The 19,362-nt window shown below is 36.4% G+C and overlaps 1 protein-coding gene across 1 annotated transcript in view; it reads right to left on the bottom strand.

The window, feature by feature from the left end:
- Positions 1–7,913: 7,913 nt before the first annotated feature.
- Positions 7,914–19,362, bottom strand: part of PDHX (pyruvate dehydrogenase complex component X) — a 71,895-nt gene continuing 60,446 nt past the window's right edge. The window contains exons 8-11 of the mRNA XM_043481358.1: positions 18,080–18,138; positions 16,590–16,748; positions 11,590–11,654; positions 7,914–8,974 (exon numbers count right to left, since the gene is read on the bottom strand). Of these exons, the coding sequence (XP_043337293.1) occupies positions 8,716–8,974; positions 11,590–11,654; positions 16,590–16,748; positions 18,080–18,138 (542 nt within the window). The 3' untranslated portion in view covers positions 7,914–8,715. The remainder of the gene's footprint in view (positions 8,975–11,589; positions 11,655–16,589; positions 16,749–18,079; positions 18,139–19,362) is intronic.

Genomic DNA, 19,362 nt, shown 5'->3' with positions numbered 1-19,362 from the left:
CTGCATTTGTATTTAATGGCATTGTATATTCTATTAAATTTGCAAATTGTATATATTATCTTTTGTGTATCAGTAACATTTCTAATAGACTCAGTTTTGATTATATATGTATATACATTTGTTTTCCAGAGAGCTGACTGTTCAAACATTTGCCAGCGCACTGTGGCCTAAGTCAAGAGCAAAAGCAGGTTGAACGGCTTTTGTGCGTTCTCTCCTACAGGCCCACACCCTTATCTCAGCCCTTCAGTTTACCATTCCCCAGCCAAGAAGTACACAGTGAATTGTCCAAGAACACAAGTCAAAAGCAAATGAGATTCTCCCAAAGATGCAAAGCAGATAACTGAATCTGCCTAATTCAGCCCTTCCTAAGGAGGCTGTCATCCAAGTAGAGACAGCTTTAGGCTGACCTGACCACACCTGCCATGTGGAAAAATAAGGGAGAATTCTAACTGATGGCAGGCAGTCTGGACACCATGGCCTAACAAACGTCCTTCCCCTTGAATCCACATCAATGTCTCATTGGGAGCAGAGGACAGGTGGGTAGAGGCGTTGAAGTAGTAAATCAAGAGTTTGATCTTTTTGTCAACACATTTGGTACACAAGGGTCAGTGAGCATCTCCACCGTTCACCAAGAAAAGTGTACACGAACATCATCACTTCTTACACATTTTGCCACTGCTTATGGTTTAAACATGTCTTTCTAAAGGTGAAATAAAATGCAATTATCAAACCGAGCTGGCGCTAGTGGTAAAGAACCTGCCTGCCAATGCAGGAGACCTAAGAGATGTGGGGTTTCATCCCTGGGTTGGAAAGATCCTCTGGAATAGGGAGTGGCAACCTACTCCAGTATTCTTGCTTGGAGAATCCCCATGGACAGATGACCGTAACTGGAGGGTTACAGTCCATGGGGTCACAAAGAGTCGTACACGACTAAAGTGACTCAGCATGTAGCACTCATGCATCAAAAAGATGTATAGAAATTTTAAAAATTCTGTTGCTTGGTAATCTGATTGTTTTGAAACTTCAGGCCAATGCCAACAGCCAACACTCACCACTAAGGAGTTTCCTTCAGTGCTGAGAGGAAACTGCAATGAAACGTTAAAGTTTTCTTTTAACAAAATTTGTTCCTAATCAAATCAGATTTCTGACTGTCCATGTTACTTGTGTGTCCTAGTCCACGAATCTATTCAATACACGAGTACTTTTCCATTTGTCACAATCTTATCCTCCCTCTAACTTCTTAATTTTTCTTTAAATACAAAGAAGCAAAAGTCCAACAAATATCTGTTATTTTTACGAGTACCAGGTGGCAGAAACTTCTGCTAAAGAGTCATTCAATTAAAGTGTAATTTTTTAATTATTCAAAAAACACAACTGATGCAGATAAGAGGTCTTCAGGTAAACTGCTTTTGAATGTCTTGCGATGTTGAAAATATAAAAGCACAAAAAGACCTTTCTGACCTCCTAATTAAAGATGAGTCAATGCTACCATCACAAAAATGTTCACATATTTACCCACCATAAAAGGGAAACTGGCCTCAGAACATCTTAGAGAAAACACAATGTTATGGGCTAGTCCCGACAAATGGTAATATTTTCACTTAATCGGTATGTTCTTGAAACCTAGGTACAGAACTGCTCCAACAAGATTCCCCAGGTCCGTAACAGAGGAATGTGTTTGGTAGGTAAAGGTCAGACTGAACGCTGAGGGATGGCGAGGGATGAAGAGAGGGAGAATCTCAACCAGCCTGACACCCTACAAGATATGAGCCTCGTGCTATATTTTACAAATTAATAACTGCATTGGTGACGGTAAGGATGTAGGGTGGAGAGGCGATACACGTCAAGGAAAAACACATTCAAGATACACCTGCAAAACAAGCTGGGGAAGATCAAGGAGCTATTTCTACATACCAAGCTCTGGTATCTGCACAGAAAGAACATGTACTTTCAACCACAAAGACATTTATTAAGTTAAAAAAATTATTAGACATTTCTTTTTCCATAGCTTGTTATCTCATAGCAAAACTAAAGAATTTTTTTTGGTCCTCAGCTAATAACTTGCCCTCTAACTAAGAACCTGAGGTGTTTTTCTGGTGGACCCTTTATTAATCCACACCATCTACCACCACTCATGAATCAGAACGTTAAAGGAATAGATCATTCATTACTTTCATCACTGTTCAAATCCAGAGGACAGTAAGATTGCTGTGGCTTTGGCTACAGACTTATTTCTGTAATATTCTTACTTCTATAGTCCTGCAGCAGGTGCTACCTGGAAGTTCAACCAGTCGTTTTCACTACGTTAACAGGCGTTTTCCCAACTCATAAGTCTTTAATGTGCTAACCTCCAGGATTTACTGCTAAGTTGGTATTTTTTGAGAGAGGAATCTCTTAAGAGGCTCTGGGACCAAGCTGCCTGTCTTGAATCCTGTCACTGAAGTTACTCAACATGTCTTTAGTGAAATGGTGATAATATGAATACTGACCTTACGAGATTGTGATGAAACTTGAGTTAACAATATTTACATTTAAAAACTGAGAACAATGACTGAAACACAATAAGCTAGCTATTAAATAGCTCAGGGTGAGCATATGTATAGTTTGAAGAAAAGGTCTGTATCTTAACGGGAATGAAATTAACTAGGTAATTAGAAAATTATATTGAAGTATCTACCTAGAAAATAGGCTTCCCCTGTGGCTCCGCTGGTAAAGAATCCGCCTGCAATGCGGGAGGCCTGGGTTCAATCCCTGAGTTGGGAAGATCCCCTGGAGAAGGGAAAGGCTATGCACTCCAGTATCCTGGCCTGGAGAATTCCATGGACTGTACTGTCCATGGAGTCACAAAGAGTTGGACACCACTGACAGGCTTTCAGTTCACTTTGCCTAGAAAATAAGAGTCCTGTAGAGACTTTCTCAAATGATACTTTTAAAACATGGTTTATTTTTCACCAGTTTTTCCATTTTTAAGGCTTTTTAGGAAGCCATTCCTCCTAATACTTTCCAAAGTTGTGATGACTCATTCCGGAAACAAGAAAATACACAAAAGACCTGTACGCGCTGAATACTAAGTTTCCAGTTTTGCCCCATTCATAGGCTCATATACGCTCAGCTGAAAGGAATAATGACTCTAAGTTTTTTCTAAAAAAATGACTAAAATTGAAAAATTTAAAAAGGCAGAGTTTGCTCTCAAGAGCAGCTACATTTATAAATCCTAGCGTCCATTTCCATTCTGAAGCTGCACGAAAGCATAGTATAAAGAGAATACCTTGGAACTCTTATTCTGCTTAGTATTTATTTAACAGTTGAGATAAAGTATATTCTTGCTAATTCAACAATAGATAATAATTTAATTTTGGTGTCAAAACGATATACCCATAAACAGTATGTTATTTAATAAGGAATGAAACCTAGTTAACTCTGAGAGCTGTGTAACATGGGAAGAGCTACATGGTGCTGGAAGATGAAGAGTTGGCCTCAGCTTTGCTAACATTCATTTTGAACACTGAAAGGACAAACTAACTTGATATTTGGCATTAGAAATACCAAACTGTAAAAGTAAAACTTGATTTTTACCTGCTCCTATAGTTTTGCTGTCTGCTGGAGAGCAACTATTGCAAATGTAAAATGGTTATCTGAATACAGAACTATCCCAGCTGCAACAACACACCTAGAAAGTTATATACTGCAGTGTGGGGAGCTTGAATTTTGGCACTGCAAAGACCTAGGTTCAAATCCCAGCTGTGGCACTTCTGAGCTGCGTGCCACAAACAACATAATCCCTGAGTTTGTTCCCCTGGTCTGCCTTGCGATGATGGTTGTAAAGTAGCATACACCTACCTCATAAAACTGAGATTAAGCAAGATAAATAACTGTAAATGTGATTCATTTCCCCTCTTATTTCTTCATTTTATAAGTAAGAGAATACTGAGGCACAGAAATGAGGTTTTTTTTTTTACCAAAAGCACAGTAATTTACAGATCAAGTTGAAACTAGGCTTAAAATATTCTTGATTTAAGGATGCAAATGTGGGAAATGATGTACTAAAGACCAGTAGCTCCGCTGAGAAGGATGGTAATTTAATAAGTACCATCTTCCCTGGTGGCTCAAACGGTAAAGAATCCACCTGCAATGCGGGAGACCTGGGTTGGATCCCTGGGTTGGGAAGATCCCCTGGAGAAGGAAATGGCAACCCACTGCAGTATTCTTGCCTGGAGAATCCCCATGGACAGAGGAGCCTGGCAGGCTGCAGACCACAGGGTCGCAAAGTGTCCAACACGACTGAGTGACTAAGCACACACACCTTACAGCAAAAATGCCATTTGAAGTGTAGAACAAGTGTAATTCATGTGGTTAAAAATTTAACATGTTTATATAATACTTTATGCTTTATAAAGTGCTATGACTAATATAACTTAACCTGACCACAACAGCCTTGTCTTTTAAAGACCCATTTTTTTTTTAGTTATAGGAGTAGTAATTTCATAAACTAAGAAATCTCAGAAAAAATAAATTACTCTAGGTGTGAATAAAGAAAAATCAGGAATAAGCAATGATTTTGCTAATAGTTTCTCAACTTTTAATAAAAACCCAAGTTTCTCTTAACTGTATATAGCATATATGTTATATGTATATATGTATATACCATATATGTTAGAGGTTTAAAAAGTAGCTATTGACACTTTGCTAGGAAGGAAAAGCCTGCTTGGATTTGTTGCAAAAAATATAGATAAGGAACTTCCCTGGTTGTCCAGTGGCTAAAAGTCCAAGCTCCCAGTGCAGGGTTCAAACCCTGGTCAGGGAACTAGATCCCACATGCCGCAATTAAGAGTTTGCATGCTGCGACTACAGATACTGCCTGCTGCAATGAAGATCAAAGATCCCATGCGCTGCAGCTAACACTGGCACCGACAAAAAAAAAAAAAATTGGTAAGTGATAAAATGTCAAAGTAAATTTTATATGATCAAAGAAATAAAAGATTGCTACTAATAGAAGCTAATGGTTTTTCAAAATACATCTTTATACCTTAGATTTCAATTAAACAGTGTCTTTAATATTACAAGTAGCCAAACCATGCTTCCCTTAAAACCCAGCTGTTCCCTTCTCTTGAAATCAATACAGATGCTAGAAAACAAATTTTAAAATTTCACAAAAGTATTTTAAATGATTTTAATAGAAGATTGCTGCACTTCCCATTTATAAAAAGTCAACATGTCTCCTGAAACATAGCATTTGCTGTATGTAACTTATCAGAATCTTAACCATTTGTACACTGGTGATGAGGGCCATGGAAGATTCTGTTTTGGACTGGGAAACTGCATCCTGGTTACTGCATTACTTGACAGCACACACCCACCCCACCTGTTCATAATGCTGTTACTGTTTAGTCACTAAGTCATGTCTGACTTTGCAACCCCATGGACTGCAGCACACCAGGCTTCCCTGTCTCCTAGGGCTTGCTCAAACTCATGTCCATTGAGTCAGTGATGCCATCCAGCCATCTCATCCTCTGTCAGCCCCTTCTCCTCTTGCCCTCAATTCTTCCCAGCATCAGGGTCTTTTCCAATGAGTTGGCTCATGCATCAGGTGGCCAAAGTTTTGGAGCTTTAGCATCAGCTCTTACAACGAATATTCAGGGTTGATTTCCTTTAGGAAATATTCGTAACATCCCACAGCAAATGAACATGTCGAATATTCTTAAGTTCTCCGTTCGTTAAAGCCCCTGACCTGGCAGAAAATCTAATCAATGGATCTTATATATTGTGGCCAAATTAACTTGAAAGTGATTCTGCACTGTTACTTCCTTTTCCAAAAGTCAACAAGTTTCCTATTAATAGCGTCACATTTAAAATAATGGCTAATTCTTACCTGCAACACACTTCATTCTTTTATTTCATCACTTCATTTGATCACGATGCAATGTGTAATGAGGACAAATTTTCCTTGAAAACTAAGAATGGTTATTTTTATTTTTCTCCCACACTCTCAGTACAATATATTAACTCACAGCACCACCTATCTTTGCATAAAGGTTAGGAAACTAGTTTTACTTTTAGCATAATGCCCAAATATCTGGCCTTTACAATTTAGTGTGAAATTAAGTCCAAAATGCCAAAAGAAAAAAAAAAAAAAATCTAAAAACAGAAGTTCCATTTGACATGTACACTCAGACCAGTACATATCAATTTCTTAGCAATGTTTCAAAGGAGTCTGGCCAGCAGCATACTAAATTAGATTTTAATCTGCTACAAAATAGTCAGTGAGCAAACTGTGCCTGAAAATGTTAAGTACAAGTTGAAGTCAGGGAGAAGCAGGGCCATTTTGACTTATCAATTCTAATACTCACCGATATTTTCATGCCCAAGTGTTAACTAGAATTTGTGTTGCCTTTTCCTTAGCAGTCTTCTCAACATTTTGGTCATTTCCCTTATTTAAATTAGAAAGGAAAAAAAAAACCAACACAGGTATAAAGTTTCATTTTCACATCCTGTCAGTACTATAAATAAATTTAAAATGTGAAAGATAGCCTGCTCTTATGGCACACAGTTCATTCTCTGTAACCATCCCAATCAAGGACACCATACCTCTTTCTCAAATTAGTGTTATTCTCTGACCCTTCAATAAACCTAGGCAGTACAGATATATTAGAGAAAACACTGTTAGTCAGAATGAATGAGCATCTATACCAACAGCTGAGAACTCAAGCCATGAGAAGCAACTGATTATAGGAAAAGCTTGGCTGTGATGTCCATGAAGAATTAAAATGTCTTCAATTTATGGAGCATCTCTTCTGTGGAAGGCAGGACAGCTCTGAAAGGCAGGCGGGGCCAAGTATCATCACCCACTTCACCTACCAGGAAAGAGACATGACTACAGATCAGTGTAGTGACTACTTGATCAGACGTGACTACAGAAGAGTGTCAGTCCACTGGCAATGTAGAACTCCAGGCCAAGGGTGACTTATGGCTGCCTCATGTGCCATTCCTCAGATATAAAAATTAGAAGAAAAAAAAAATTCAGTTAAAATGAACTGAAAATAATGTGACTTATGAAAGTTATTTTCAAAATAGCATTTGGTTACAATTTTTAGTATAACTGTTAAAATGACAAAAGTTTTGAAGACTATTTTTAAAGAATGGCTGAGTAACTGAATTAAGCATCTTAGCAATTGATACAATGGGGCTCTAATTATTTTAGAAAGCTCTTTTGTTATAGCATAAGTAGTTCATCACGTCATAGCATACAACTTATACCACAGGTAACTGGTAGTCACTGGTAAATTAAATCCATCCAATTCCAGTTACAGTTAATTTGTCAACTGTAGCAGAGTTGTTAAAAGAAGTTCTTCTAATCTTTACAAGAAGTAGTCAAACTTTCATATTACCAATGGAATAGTAAAGGATAGTTCTTACTTGCTTGACAGGTCTTCTCTTCTACTCTTTCTGAAGTTTTACATCCACATCCATTATTTTCCTAATGTTGTTTTACAGGTGACCCCAGAACAACATGAGTTTGAACTGTGCATGTCCACTTAACATATGGAATTTTTTCAGTAAGTACCTACTATAATACTACCCAATCCCCATTTGGTTGAATTCCCGGATGCAGAACCAGGGATACGAGGATCGACTGTAAACTTAAACACCGATTTTCAACTGCATGGGCCATAATTACCTACCTTGGGTTGTTCAAGGGTTAACTGTAATTTTAAATTCCCTCTCTCCTTCTGTAGGATCTCGTTGAAGCCATTCCAGGGAAATTACTAATCTATTTCAAGGTACTAAACTTCTGTGCCCTAACGTTTAAAATACAATAGAAATTTTTATATTTTCTTATATTTTATTGCATAATATAAACTTGATTAAAATGTATTAACAACACATTGTGTTCAAATCAACACTAAATTAAAATGTTTGGCAGGAAATCACATGATTTATTTTAATATATTCCAACTCAGTACGAAGGTGAGCGAGCAGTTTATTTCTGAAGTTTTAGATATTTTAACTATAATTCATTATCAAAACAAATATTTTGGTCTCTTTCTTCATCTTTAATTTTTTAAAAAATTCTTCTTAAGTTCACAGTGTCATGGAAGTGTAAAATAAGATGGATAAAAACCACTTTAAAACATATGGCTTTATATACATAAAAAATTCAATAATGTTGCCACAACCCCTAATGCAGTGCGATTCTTATTTATTTACTAGTATCCAGAATAAACTTCTGTACATATTAAATTGTTCAAGTATATCTAGAGCAGTGCTTGTAAAAATGAGGTCCCACTGCAACAATAATGGGTATCTCTTTGAAGACCACTTCTAATTCCAACACAGTTAAGGTAGAGTTCTAAAATTTTTTGATTTTACAGTTTATCATACATCCTCAAATATCCTAAAATGCTCCACTGAGCCAAACACTAATTTAATTTACATGTAGTTTAACATCCCTTTAGTACAGCACCAGTGGTTAAACTAAAAATGCATGTGACTAACCAAATGTTTTCATTCTTCTATTAGTTACAGTTTGTTATTTACTTCCATAACATCAAACCCAAATGAAAATGAAGACAACTCAGGTCAAACTCCTTCACCTTAAATAAATACACATTTCATCCACTTCATACTTAAATACCTAATTGTTTTCCTATAGTGTATGTTTCTCAGTAACAGCAATACAATTAACTAAGCCAAAGGCCAACTTCTTATCTTTGAGGATCAGGCAAGTCGGAGAGGATTCTCCAGGTTTGCTTTAAAACTTTCCAGAAACCTGGTGGCCAGTTCATCGTCTACCACCCGGCTGTCACTGGACATGGTGACCGTTATGAGCTGACGCTGCTGCAGCTGGGCATTCCCCTCTTCATCCTGAGTGAGCTTCAGCACAGGTCGGAATCTCCCTACAGCCAAAATGCAGGCCTGAGGAGGGTTGATCACGGCAGTAAACTCATCGATGCCAAACATCCCCAAGTTGGAAATACTAGGGGAAAACAAAAAGCTCTGAAGGCGGTATGTCTTTAACCAAAGAACCCTTTCCCTGAGTCATACATTTTCACCTTGCTGAAAAACTGTGCCCAGTTACCCAAAGACCAAAGACAAAGAATACCATTTACTATAGTATCAAAAAGAAACCAGGGAACAACACACAAATACTGTATCTAATATAAACGTATATTCAGCATTGAACTGTAAACCCCAGGCAGAGAAATATGGCAAGAAAAAGAAATAGAAAAAAAAAAAAGGAAATAGAAGAGTATAAGGGTTAGAAAAAAGAAATAAAACTTTGTTGGCAGATGAACTGACTGTGTACAAAGAAAATCTAAGCATCTACAGATAAACGAGTAAGATAAGTGAATTTAGTTAAACCACTAGATAAGTCAATGTAAAAATCTGTATCTATATACAAGTTGCTTTCATTAGAAAAAACTAAAATAATATCATTTATAATAGTATAAAAAAATCTAAATCTAATAAAACATATATATGATCCCTAAACAAAAAATTACAAAACAGAGCTGAAAGAAATCAAAGAACTAAGTGAACAATGGTTTATACCATGTTCATTCGCTGGAAGACTCAATGCTATAAGGATGTCAATTCTCCCTAAACTTAAATCGATCAAACAATTCAGTGCTATCCCAACAAAATCCCAGCAAGATCACTGCCATGTGTGTATGAAAAAAGACAAGCTGATTTAAAAATTTATTTGGAAATATAAAGCCAGGAAAGACAATCTTGATGGTGAACAAAACTGGAAGACTTTCACTGTCATAGATCAAAAATTATAGTTAGTTTGTATTAAGCAAGCAAAGGACAAACAGACCAACTGAAAAGGAGATAGAATACAGAAAAGAACCAAACATGGTTACCTTCTCAGTGCTATAGAGTAGTAATGGTATCAATAACTGACATTTAGTCAATTAATTATCCAGATGGGGGAAAAAAAGAGAACTTTGACCTTTACCTCCATATCACAGACAAAATCTGATTTCAGATAGATAGTAATTTACATGAGAGAAATTATAAAGCTCTGAAGATAACACAGAAGAATAAAACTTCATGAATCTGGGATAGACAATAATTCCTAGTAGGAAAAAAAAAAGTACTAACAACAAAGAAAAATACTGATAAATAGGATTTTATTAACTCAGAACTTCTGTTCATTAAAAAACACCATCAGAAAAGTTTCAAAGGCAAGGTACAAAGTGGGAAAAGTATTTGAAACAATATATATCCTAAAAAGCCTGTGTATCGGGAAAAAGAAACTCCTATAAAACATTTTAAAAAACAGTCACAAACTTCAGCAGGTGTTTTACCTGATAAGTAACCAGATACCCAAATGGCTGACAGATAAATGAAGACAGTATTCAACATCATTAATTTTCATTTCCCTTGGGCTTCCCAGGTGGTGTCAGTGGTAAAGAACCTGCCCGCCAAAGCAGGAGATGTATGAGACACAGGTTCAATCCCTGGGTCGGGAAGATTCCCTGGAGGAGGGCATGGCAACCCACTTCAGTATTCTTGCCTGGAGAATCCCTTGGACAGAGGAGCCTGGTGGGCTACAACCCCAAGACTCACTAAAACCTAATAATACCAAGAGTTAACAAGAATACAAAGCAACAAAAATTCTCATACACTGTTGATGGAAGCAAAAAATGGTAGAACCATTTTGAAAAGCTATCTGGCAGCATCTAGTAAAGATATAAACCCAGCAATTCTACTTTCAGGTTTATAAAAAAAAAAATACATATATATAACCACAATAAGACACTGATAAGAATGTTCATGGCATCAGCACCAGCATTTGTAAGAGCACTAAACTGTAAACAACACAAATGCCCACCAATAGTGAAATGGACACTAGCGTATTTATACAGAATACTACAAAATGCTACAGTGCAATAATAAGTAAATGACTTTCACACAACATAGTTCATCTCACAGACATTAATGCTAAATGAAAGAAGTCAGACACTGAAGAATATGTATTTATATAAAGATCAAAGTTGGCAAAACAAAAACATTGGTAATAACTTTCAGAATTGTGGTTACCCTCTAGGGGGTCAGAATTAGGAGGGATAAAGGGAGGCTTATGACATGGAGGTAATGTTCATAGTCTCGCTTTCTCGCTTTGGTCGGTTACACAGATTTCTTCACTTTGTAAAACATTCCAGCTACATTCAGTGTACTTTACTGTATGTACGTTACACTTAAGCAAGAATAGAGCTGATGATAACTCAAGAGTCACAGTGTTAATATTTTACCCCGAGGGACCTAACCCCAACGGACCTTAAAATAAATCACAAGTAGAAAAAAAAATAGTTGAGGTTTATAAACCTACTTACTATATGTCAGAACCTGAATGTCATTCTATGAACATCTGAATGGGCTAACCAGCTAACCCTAATGGCTTTCTACTAGCTTTGATACGAAAGCTTAACTAGTCTGAAGAACATTTTCACATATTCTCTTGTCTAAAGTACGATATTTAGCTTAAATTTTAAAAAAAGTTTCAGAAAATAAAACAGGTTGACAAGTACTTTATAAATCTTATGTCTGTTTCATGCTGCCAATAATTAAGAGTTTAAATTTTACCTAAAAGATCCTCCTTGATATTCTTCAGGTAACAATTTTCCATCTCTGGCTTTCTTTGATAGAGCCTGAGAAAAATATAAACAGAGCATGATAACCAATACTACATTATATAGCTGATTTTGTCACTTTAAATATTTTTATAGGGTACACTCTCATCTTTTATAGGCCTTGACTTTATGAGAGTATACGTACATATACATGTACATATACATTTAAAAATTATATATGTATAATTTTCTCTAACACACTTAAAAATGAGTAAGTTAGAGCACAGTTAATCCAAGAAGCTATAAATCTGTGAATCAAAACTCTAGAAAAATCATCTCCCTTTAAAAACTGTTCAAATATTGGAATTATCTTGTATGCTATGCAGAATGTTTCACTGTTCTTTATACATACAATGCAACTTTCTGCTTTGCCTATAAACTTTTTTTCTTGCAAGACGAAGTATTAGAAGAGCCCTTTTTGTTAATCTAGTACCTTTTAAATAAAGTATTCAATGGCAACAATCTCAAAACCAGCACATCAATTTTCATCTTTCAGCATTTGCTTCTCTTTTACCCGTAACAGACTAATTTCAAATAGTTGTTAAAAAAAAACAGAATTTTATATTTACTTCACAATATTATAAGCAGCTTCAGTGTTGTTACTCCTTATAACTGATTTTTTAAATGTCTGTTTAACATTCTAAAGATTGCATCTGCCACAATTCAGTCATTTTCCTAGTCAGATAATTTGGTTAATTTGTTTCTTTTGAATTATTTCATATGATTTCTCAGAAGTGGAATGACAAAGCCCTAGAAAATGGACTTTTTGTTGTCGTTTTTGATCCTATAGCTAAAGCATTTCTGGAATGAGCTAGTCTATTCTACGCTGCTACAATGGATGTAAAAATGTAGTCATTTCATATCACCCTAAAGCTGATGTCTAAAAACTTACAGAAGGAAAGACAGACAATACTCTGAGAACGAAAAGCAGTTGAATTTTCCTCTACTTGTACTTGCAATTAATCATACTTCTCTTAATTTTTATTTTTCAATGCTTCAAAAGCAAGGGGACATAGACTGAATCATTGCATATGAATAATAAAGAATTATTTTAGAGAGTAGGGATAAATGAAGCTATTGTCATTGGGTAGATGATACAAATCTAGGGCTTATTCAATACGATGTATTATATAGATAACAAAGGTATATTTATAATTATCACTGATAACTATTTAATTTTAAATCATAGATGATTGAATTTTTGAAAAATAAAACATTCTTTAAAAATCTAAAAATGATCTCATTGTGACTTACTGCCAAATGCATCAATTACAGATTTATATTATTAGCATACAGTTACTTACAAAACTATATAGATCTGGAATGAAAAATTAAGAGATGAATTTAGACTTGTACTTGGAATACCAAAAATAGAACAATATTTTTTCCTGCCTTAAGCAATATAACTTCACATGATCTGAACAACAAGCACATATCATATGAACTTTAAAAGCTTTTCTCTAAAGGCACATGATCACAGCACATCCTGATGAGTTACCAGGCTAAAAGAAACAAAAAACATTTATTATTAAAAAAAAAAAAAGACTGCAGCATACATAATATACTTTAAAAAAATCTCTATAAACCCAAAACATATCAGTAGGATATTCATATCAATGAACTCAAGAGACAGCACGGAGTAAGGATAGATTCTGATGAGGATCACTGGTTCTAAAAGTAACTAATTCTCATTGGGATTTCCTGGTAATGTGAACTTAAAAATCAAAGCACGTGTTCCTTGAACCATCAAGTTGACAGGATATAATACAAGCTAACTAGCAACTATTTCTAAAATTACCTCCTGCATGTATGCTAATTTGCTTCAGTCATGTCTGACTCTTTGTGACCCTATGGATTGTAGTCCACCAGGCTCTTCTGTCCAAGTGGATTCTCCTGGCAAGAATACTGGAGTGGGTTGCCATGCCCTTCTTCAGGGGATCTTCCCAACTCAGGGATCGAACCCGTGTCTGCTGCATTGCAGGAGGATTCTTTACTGCTAAGCCACCAGGGAAGCTCAAAATATATCACATGCCTTACTAATTCATTCAAAAAATTTACTGGCTACTAATGAGGTAAACTTTGCTTCTGTCTCTTAAAACTATTGTAATTAATGAAGAATAGCATGGAATTTAAGCCTTGTTACTGTATTACTTTATTTAGGAAATATAAACCTGAACTTTGCTGAGGCAGGCCTTCAGTCCCACACACTGACAACCTCGCGATTCTTAAGCGTCAAGAAGTACTTAGAGCAGGCATTCTTAACTTGGAATCCATGGGTAGACAGTCACAGTCTAACAAATTCCTTGAAAAACTACTTCCAACAGAATAGTTTTTATTGAAAACTTTTTTTAAAATAAATTCACTGAGCAACTAGTATCTTCTAAGCACCATCCAGAATTAGATATACGGCAATGAACAAGACAGTCAACATCAGAGTGTCCGGAACATACAGGGGTCGACAAATAAATAAACAAGGTAAATTCAAAGACTTATAAACCATACAAAGACAATAAACAGGGTAATTGTTTATTTAGGAACCTACCTTAGCTATGGAAGCCACAGAAGGCCTAAGAAAGTGGCATCTGAACTGAGAAATGCCTGGGTTTAAACAAACAACTTCTAGTGCTTTCTAGATGCAACACTGTGGGCAAATTTCTTAAAGTTTGTGCTAAATCTCAGTTTCTTCAATTTGAAGTTAAGGTTCCAACTATGATATAAAGCTATTAAGATTGAGTGAAGTGCTTAGCCTATTGTCTGGTACATTATAAGATAAGATAAGGAAGTGATAAGTCTCAGTCGTGTCCGAGTCTTAGAGACCCCACGGACTATAGAGTCCATGAAATTCTCCAGGCCAGAACATTGGAGTGGGTAGCCTATCCCTTCTCCAGGGGATATTCCTGACCCAGGGATCGAACCGGGGTCTCCTGCACTGCAGGCAGATTCTTTACCAACTGAGCTATGAGGGAAGCCTTAGTGGAGTGTTAATCACCGACCTTGAAGCAGGAGAGAGGCAGGCAGAATGGGAAGCTCAGAAAGTAGCCAGAGCGAACAGACCCAGGAGCTGCTGGGAGTTACAGGAAATGCTCAAGGATCACCAGAAGCCCTGGGATATTCCCGAGGGCTGGGAGGGCCCTTCCCACTGCTGGGAGGCGTGTGACACCGCTTCCTCACCACCTCAACTTAGTTTCTCTTAGGATGCAAGGAACAGCGAATGCTAACATAGCTGCTTTAAGAATCATATTATAGGGCTAAAATTGATAAACTGGTTAGAATCAAGGAAACTTCCCTGTAACAGTTAATTTTTAACTCTATACGTGGAAGTGGAGTTGCTCAGTCGTGTCCGACTCTCTGCGACCCCATGGACTGTAGCCTACCAGGCTCCTCCAGGCAAGAGTACTGGAGTGGGTTGCCATTTCCTTCTCCAGGGGATCTTCCCGACCCAGAGATTGAACCCAGGTCTCCTGCATTGTAAACAGATGCTTTACCATCTGAGCCACCTATAGTTAAAGGAAATTCTAACTCTGTTTAATCTAATCTCATATGAACACCACAAAAACACTAAAATTACATGTATTTCACTGCTGCTGAAAACTGTTCATGAAAAAAAGGTGTGCAGCATCTAAGTAATCCAACCTTTATTACTTTAACTTTTGAATACCACCCTTCAATTTAAAAAAAGTTCCTTTTTTATATATATAAACACTCTGCAAATCTTTCCAAAGAGGAGGGAAAAAGATCTAAGTATACAAATTCCACTAAGGTCACCTTTAATTATATTTAATTCAAGATCCAAAACTATGCATTTTAAAGTAGATTACCTTCCATTCACTGGGGCTTCACTGGGAGCTCAACTGGTAAAGAATCCGCCTGCAATGCAGGAGACCCTCGTTCAAGCCCTGGGCTGGGAACATCTGCTGGAGAAGGGATAGGCTACCTGCTCTAGTATTCTTGGGCTTCCCTGGTGGCTCAGCTGGTAAAGAATCTGTTTGCAATGCAGGAGACCTGGGTTCCATCCCTGGGTTGGGAAGATCCCCTGGAGAAGGGAAAGGCTACCCACTCTAGTATTCTGGACTGGAGAATTCCATGGGTTGCAAAGAGCTGGGCATGACTGAGCAACTTTCACTTTCCATTCATTTATTTATCTGGGATAAGTAGGTCTACATACAGCTCCATAAAGAAGTCTTACATTCTACTTTTTAATCCCCCTTATAACTTGTTTTACATATATATATATATATATATATATAATTTATTTATTTATTCATCCATTTATCCTTGATAAATGGAAAAAGAATCACTTATCTAAATGAATCTGAAATTTTCAAAGGTAACACCCTCAAGCCCTGGGATACTTCTGCCAAAAATTACCCTTGGAAATTAATTGAGGCTATCAAAGCTGACCTATTGTGTATGTTCCTGCCTATTCAATGCAGTAATTTTGGTGAGAGCTGATGCTTACATATTAGAGCCCAGGGGGAAAAAACAAAAAATTTTGCTTCTGGAATACTAAGTACTTTCAGTGGTCTCAACCCTAGAGAGGAAATGAATAAACTTTTAAGAATAAAGTGCTGTGAAAAGTGAGCACTTTAATAAAAATACAGTTTCAGCTTTAACTTTAAAATCTATCTAAGATATCATATTTAGGGTCAAATTACGGACTTTGGGAAATAAAGCAGTCATAGCTTGAATGCAGCTGGCCCTAAATATGCATGTTATTTCTGAATGTTTGAATGCAAAATAATCTTAAAATATATTTGGATCAAAACTTAAAAACATATATGCATAATTGATAATCATTTCAAAATACCAAAAATCTCTCTAGCTTTCTCTCTCTCTCACACACACACATACACACACACACATACCTATCTCACAATGTGACCAGATCATGTCAAGTCTTTTCCAGAAAGTAAATTCCAACATTTTGCGAGTATAGTATCGCTTAAGACCTACCTTTACAGAGTCAGCAATCTCCTGTAGACCCTTAGCAGCAGCATCTTTTATGACTGGTGTAATTAGACCTCTATCTGTTGCCACAGCCACTGAAATGTCAATACAGGGCAGTTGCTTTGCACCCTCTCCATCCCAGCTTGCATTAACACTAGGCATTTGCTAGAAGGCACAAGTAGAAAAAACATGTTATTCAAGAAGGAGCTTTAGACTAAGGTTATTAGAGAAAAATAACTAATGCTATGCATTTTTTAAAGTGAATATAGCTAGACTGAAGGAAAGAAAGAAAAATTTGATTTGAAAAAAGTGGTTTGGACTTCTATATTAAATAACTTTTATGTTTGGGAAGAATAAACACTATCTTTTTTGAAGCAAGCGTAAGGAAATTGATGATTTATACATGTTTTGATCTCTTTATATCATGGTTAAGAAAAAGACTTTTGTTCTTAAACCTAATTGCTAGGGAGTATTTAATATTTGTGAGCCTTCCTGCCTCATATGATGACTGACATGACTTGGAGGAGAAGAGAAGAGGGTAGAGGGGTAGTGACATTCAACCGCATTATTCCTGTGGCGTAAAGAAACCTGACTTCTTAGTGGAGCCCTGGGAGATATTAGCAGACCCTTAATAAATGACTTTCTATTTAACAGAGATTTCCTAGGCTTCATTAACATACGCTACATACTATATATGGGGCTTCGCTGGTGGCTCAGGGTAAGGAATCTGCCTGCTAATGAAGGAGACATGGGTTTGATCCCTGGGTCGGGAAGATCCCCTGGAGAAGGAAATGGTAATGCAGCAACCCACTCCAGTATTCTTGCCTGGGAAATCCCATGGACAGAGGAGTCTGGCAGGCTACAGTCCATTGGGTCACAAAGAGCCAGACATGACTTAGCAACTAAAACAGCAACATATACTATATATGAGCATGTACATATTTAATATACACACAGCTACACTGAGGATGAAAAAAAACAGAAGAAATTACCAAATGCCTGGAAACAGTGTGTATTGATAATATTGTCAACTATCGCAAGAGGAAATGATGCTGAAAATGGATATCAACAACTAATTTCTTTTAAAAAATTCATTGCTTTCTGCCAAGTTTGATCCAAGCCTCCCAGCACGTCATTTAAGGACAGCAATCCACAATTTGATTCCACCCAATCTCTCTAATTTTATTCCTGACCACTCTCCTAAGATGAATTTTCACTTAGGTTTCTCACAGTTATGCTACACTGGTTTCCATTTCATCACTGTTCAACTACTCATTTCACTTCTCCATCTTTCAAGGCTCAACTCTTTTATTCAACAATGCCACTATGTCCAAATAATAAAGTCTCAACCCCCAGAGGATTTTAAATTCTTCAGAGATAATAATGAAATGAAAGAAGAAAATAAATCAAAACAAATCCTCACAAATGAAAAATGTCTGACCCCAAAAATTAGAGACTACTTTAGAAGCCAAAATTATCTGGGCTTTACTACTTACTTTAAGTGTAACAGCTGCTGCCTTGATAATAAAATCGTTTACTGATACTTTAATGTCATCTGAAAGAAAAATAAGCATATGATAGTTAATATTCAAAATAAAACTTTAAAATGAACAATTATGATTTCAAACTTAAATTATGAACTGTACTGACAAACAATGGCAAAAAAATACTACAGGTCTTTGCTTAGTCATAAGGTTTCCTTGAGTAGAAAAATTTGTGTTATATGAGGTCTTGGATAAATAATATTAACCATGAATGTAAATGTTTAGTCCTAGTCCTGATTACAATTCTTCTAAATTGCTCAGATATCATACACAAGTACTTGAAAGATACATGACAACCATAATCAGAAAAAAAAAGAAGCAAGTCCTGTGTCTCTAAAAAGAAAAATGGTCTGTCCACAGCATGTATAGTCAGGAAGTTTACAAGACGATTCATTTTCTTCCAAATCCTTTTCAAATGTCTGTATCCTGTGTACTCTTTATAATATACTGATTATATTGAACAATCACCTTAAAAAAACAAGTATATATATAAACACACACATATATATAAACACACACACACACACACACACACACACACACACACAGGCAGGGGGCTGGAGTTTTCAGAAATTTCTTTTTACTAACAAGGCAGGCAATGAAAAAATTTTAAATTACTACATTAAATAAGAGCTGACTTTTAATTTAACCAAACAGGACATAGTAAATGCCAAAGATGAAGCAATGCTGGCATGGATCCTAATGCAATGAATGATATGAGGTCTCTCACTAGTTTTATGGTGAATTCAATTAAATCAATGTTCTTCCAGTATACATAATGATTTTAAGATAAAGCTGGGGTCCCCTCCCTTCCCAAAGGGCTGATCATAACAAAAGCATTGGGTTTATACCTCTGCTTTACCAGTGCGTATGAAAGTGTTGGAAAATGGAAACTATATTTGATTCTTTATTGCATGGGCTTCTAGAAAAAGACTTTAAGATCAATATCTAGTCATGGTATGTGGAGGATACACAAATCCAGTTACTATAGTATCATGGAATTTTACATGCACAACAGTTCATTCCAAAGGCATGCTAAGATTTCAGAAAGGGATTAGATGTATTACCATAAACCGAAGTACTGCCAAACTGTCACAGTAACTGTCAGCTGCTTTTCTAATACACAGCCCTTATAATTCAGACTTCCAGAAATACAGACATCTTTGTTTAAAACTCCTTTAGGAGCAGAAAAATAAATGGATTTCCAGTGCTGAGAGACTTTTATCAACTCACTG

Source organism: Cervus canadensis, chromosome 11 (genome assembly GCF_019320065.1).
Source record: "Cervus canadensis isolate Bull #8, Minnesota chromosome 11, ASM1932006v1, whole genome shotgun sequence".
NCBI classification, from domain to species: domain Eukaryota; kingdom Metazoa; phylum Chordata; class Mammalia; order Artiodactyla; family Cervidae; genus Cervus; species Cervus canadensis.
The sequence above is the reverse complement of the archived record's forward strand: the minus strand, read 5'-3'. Positions and strand labels throughout refer to the sequence as shown.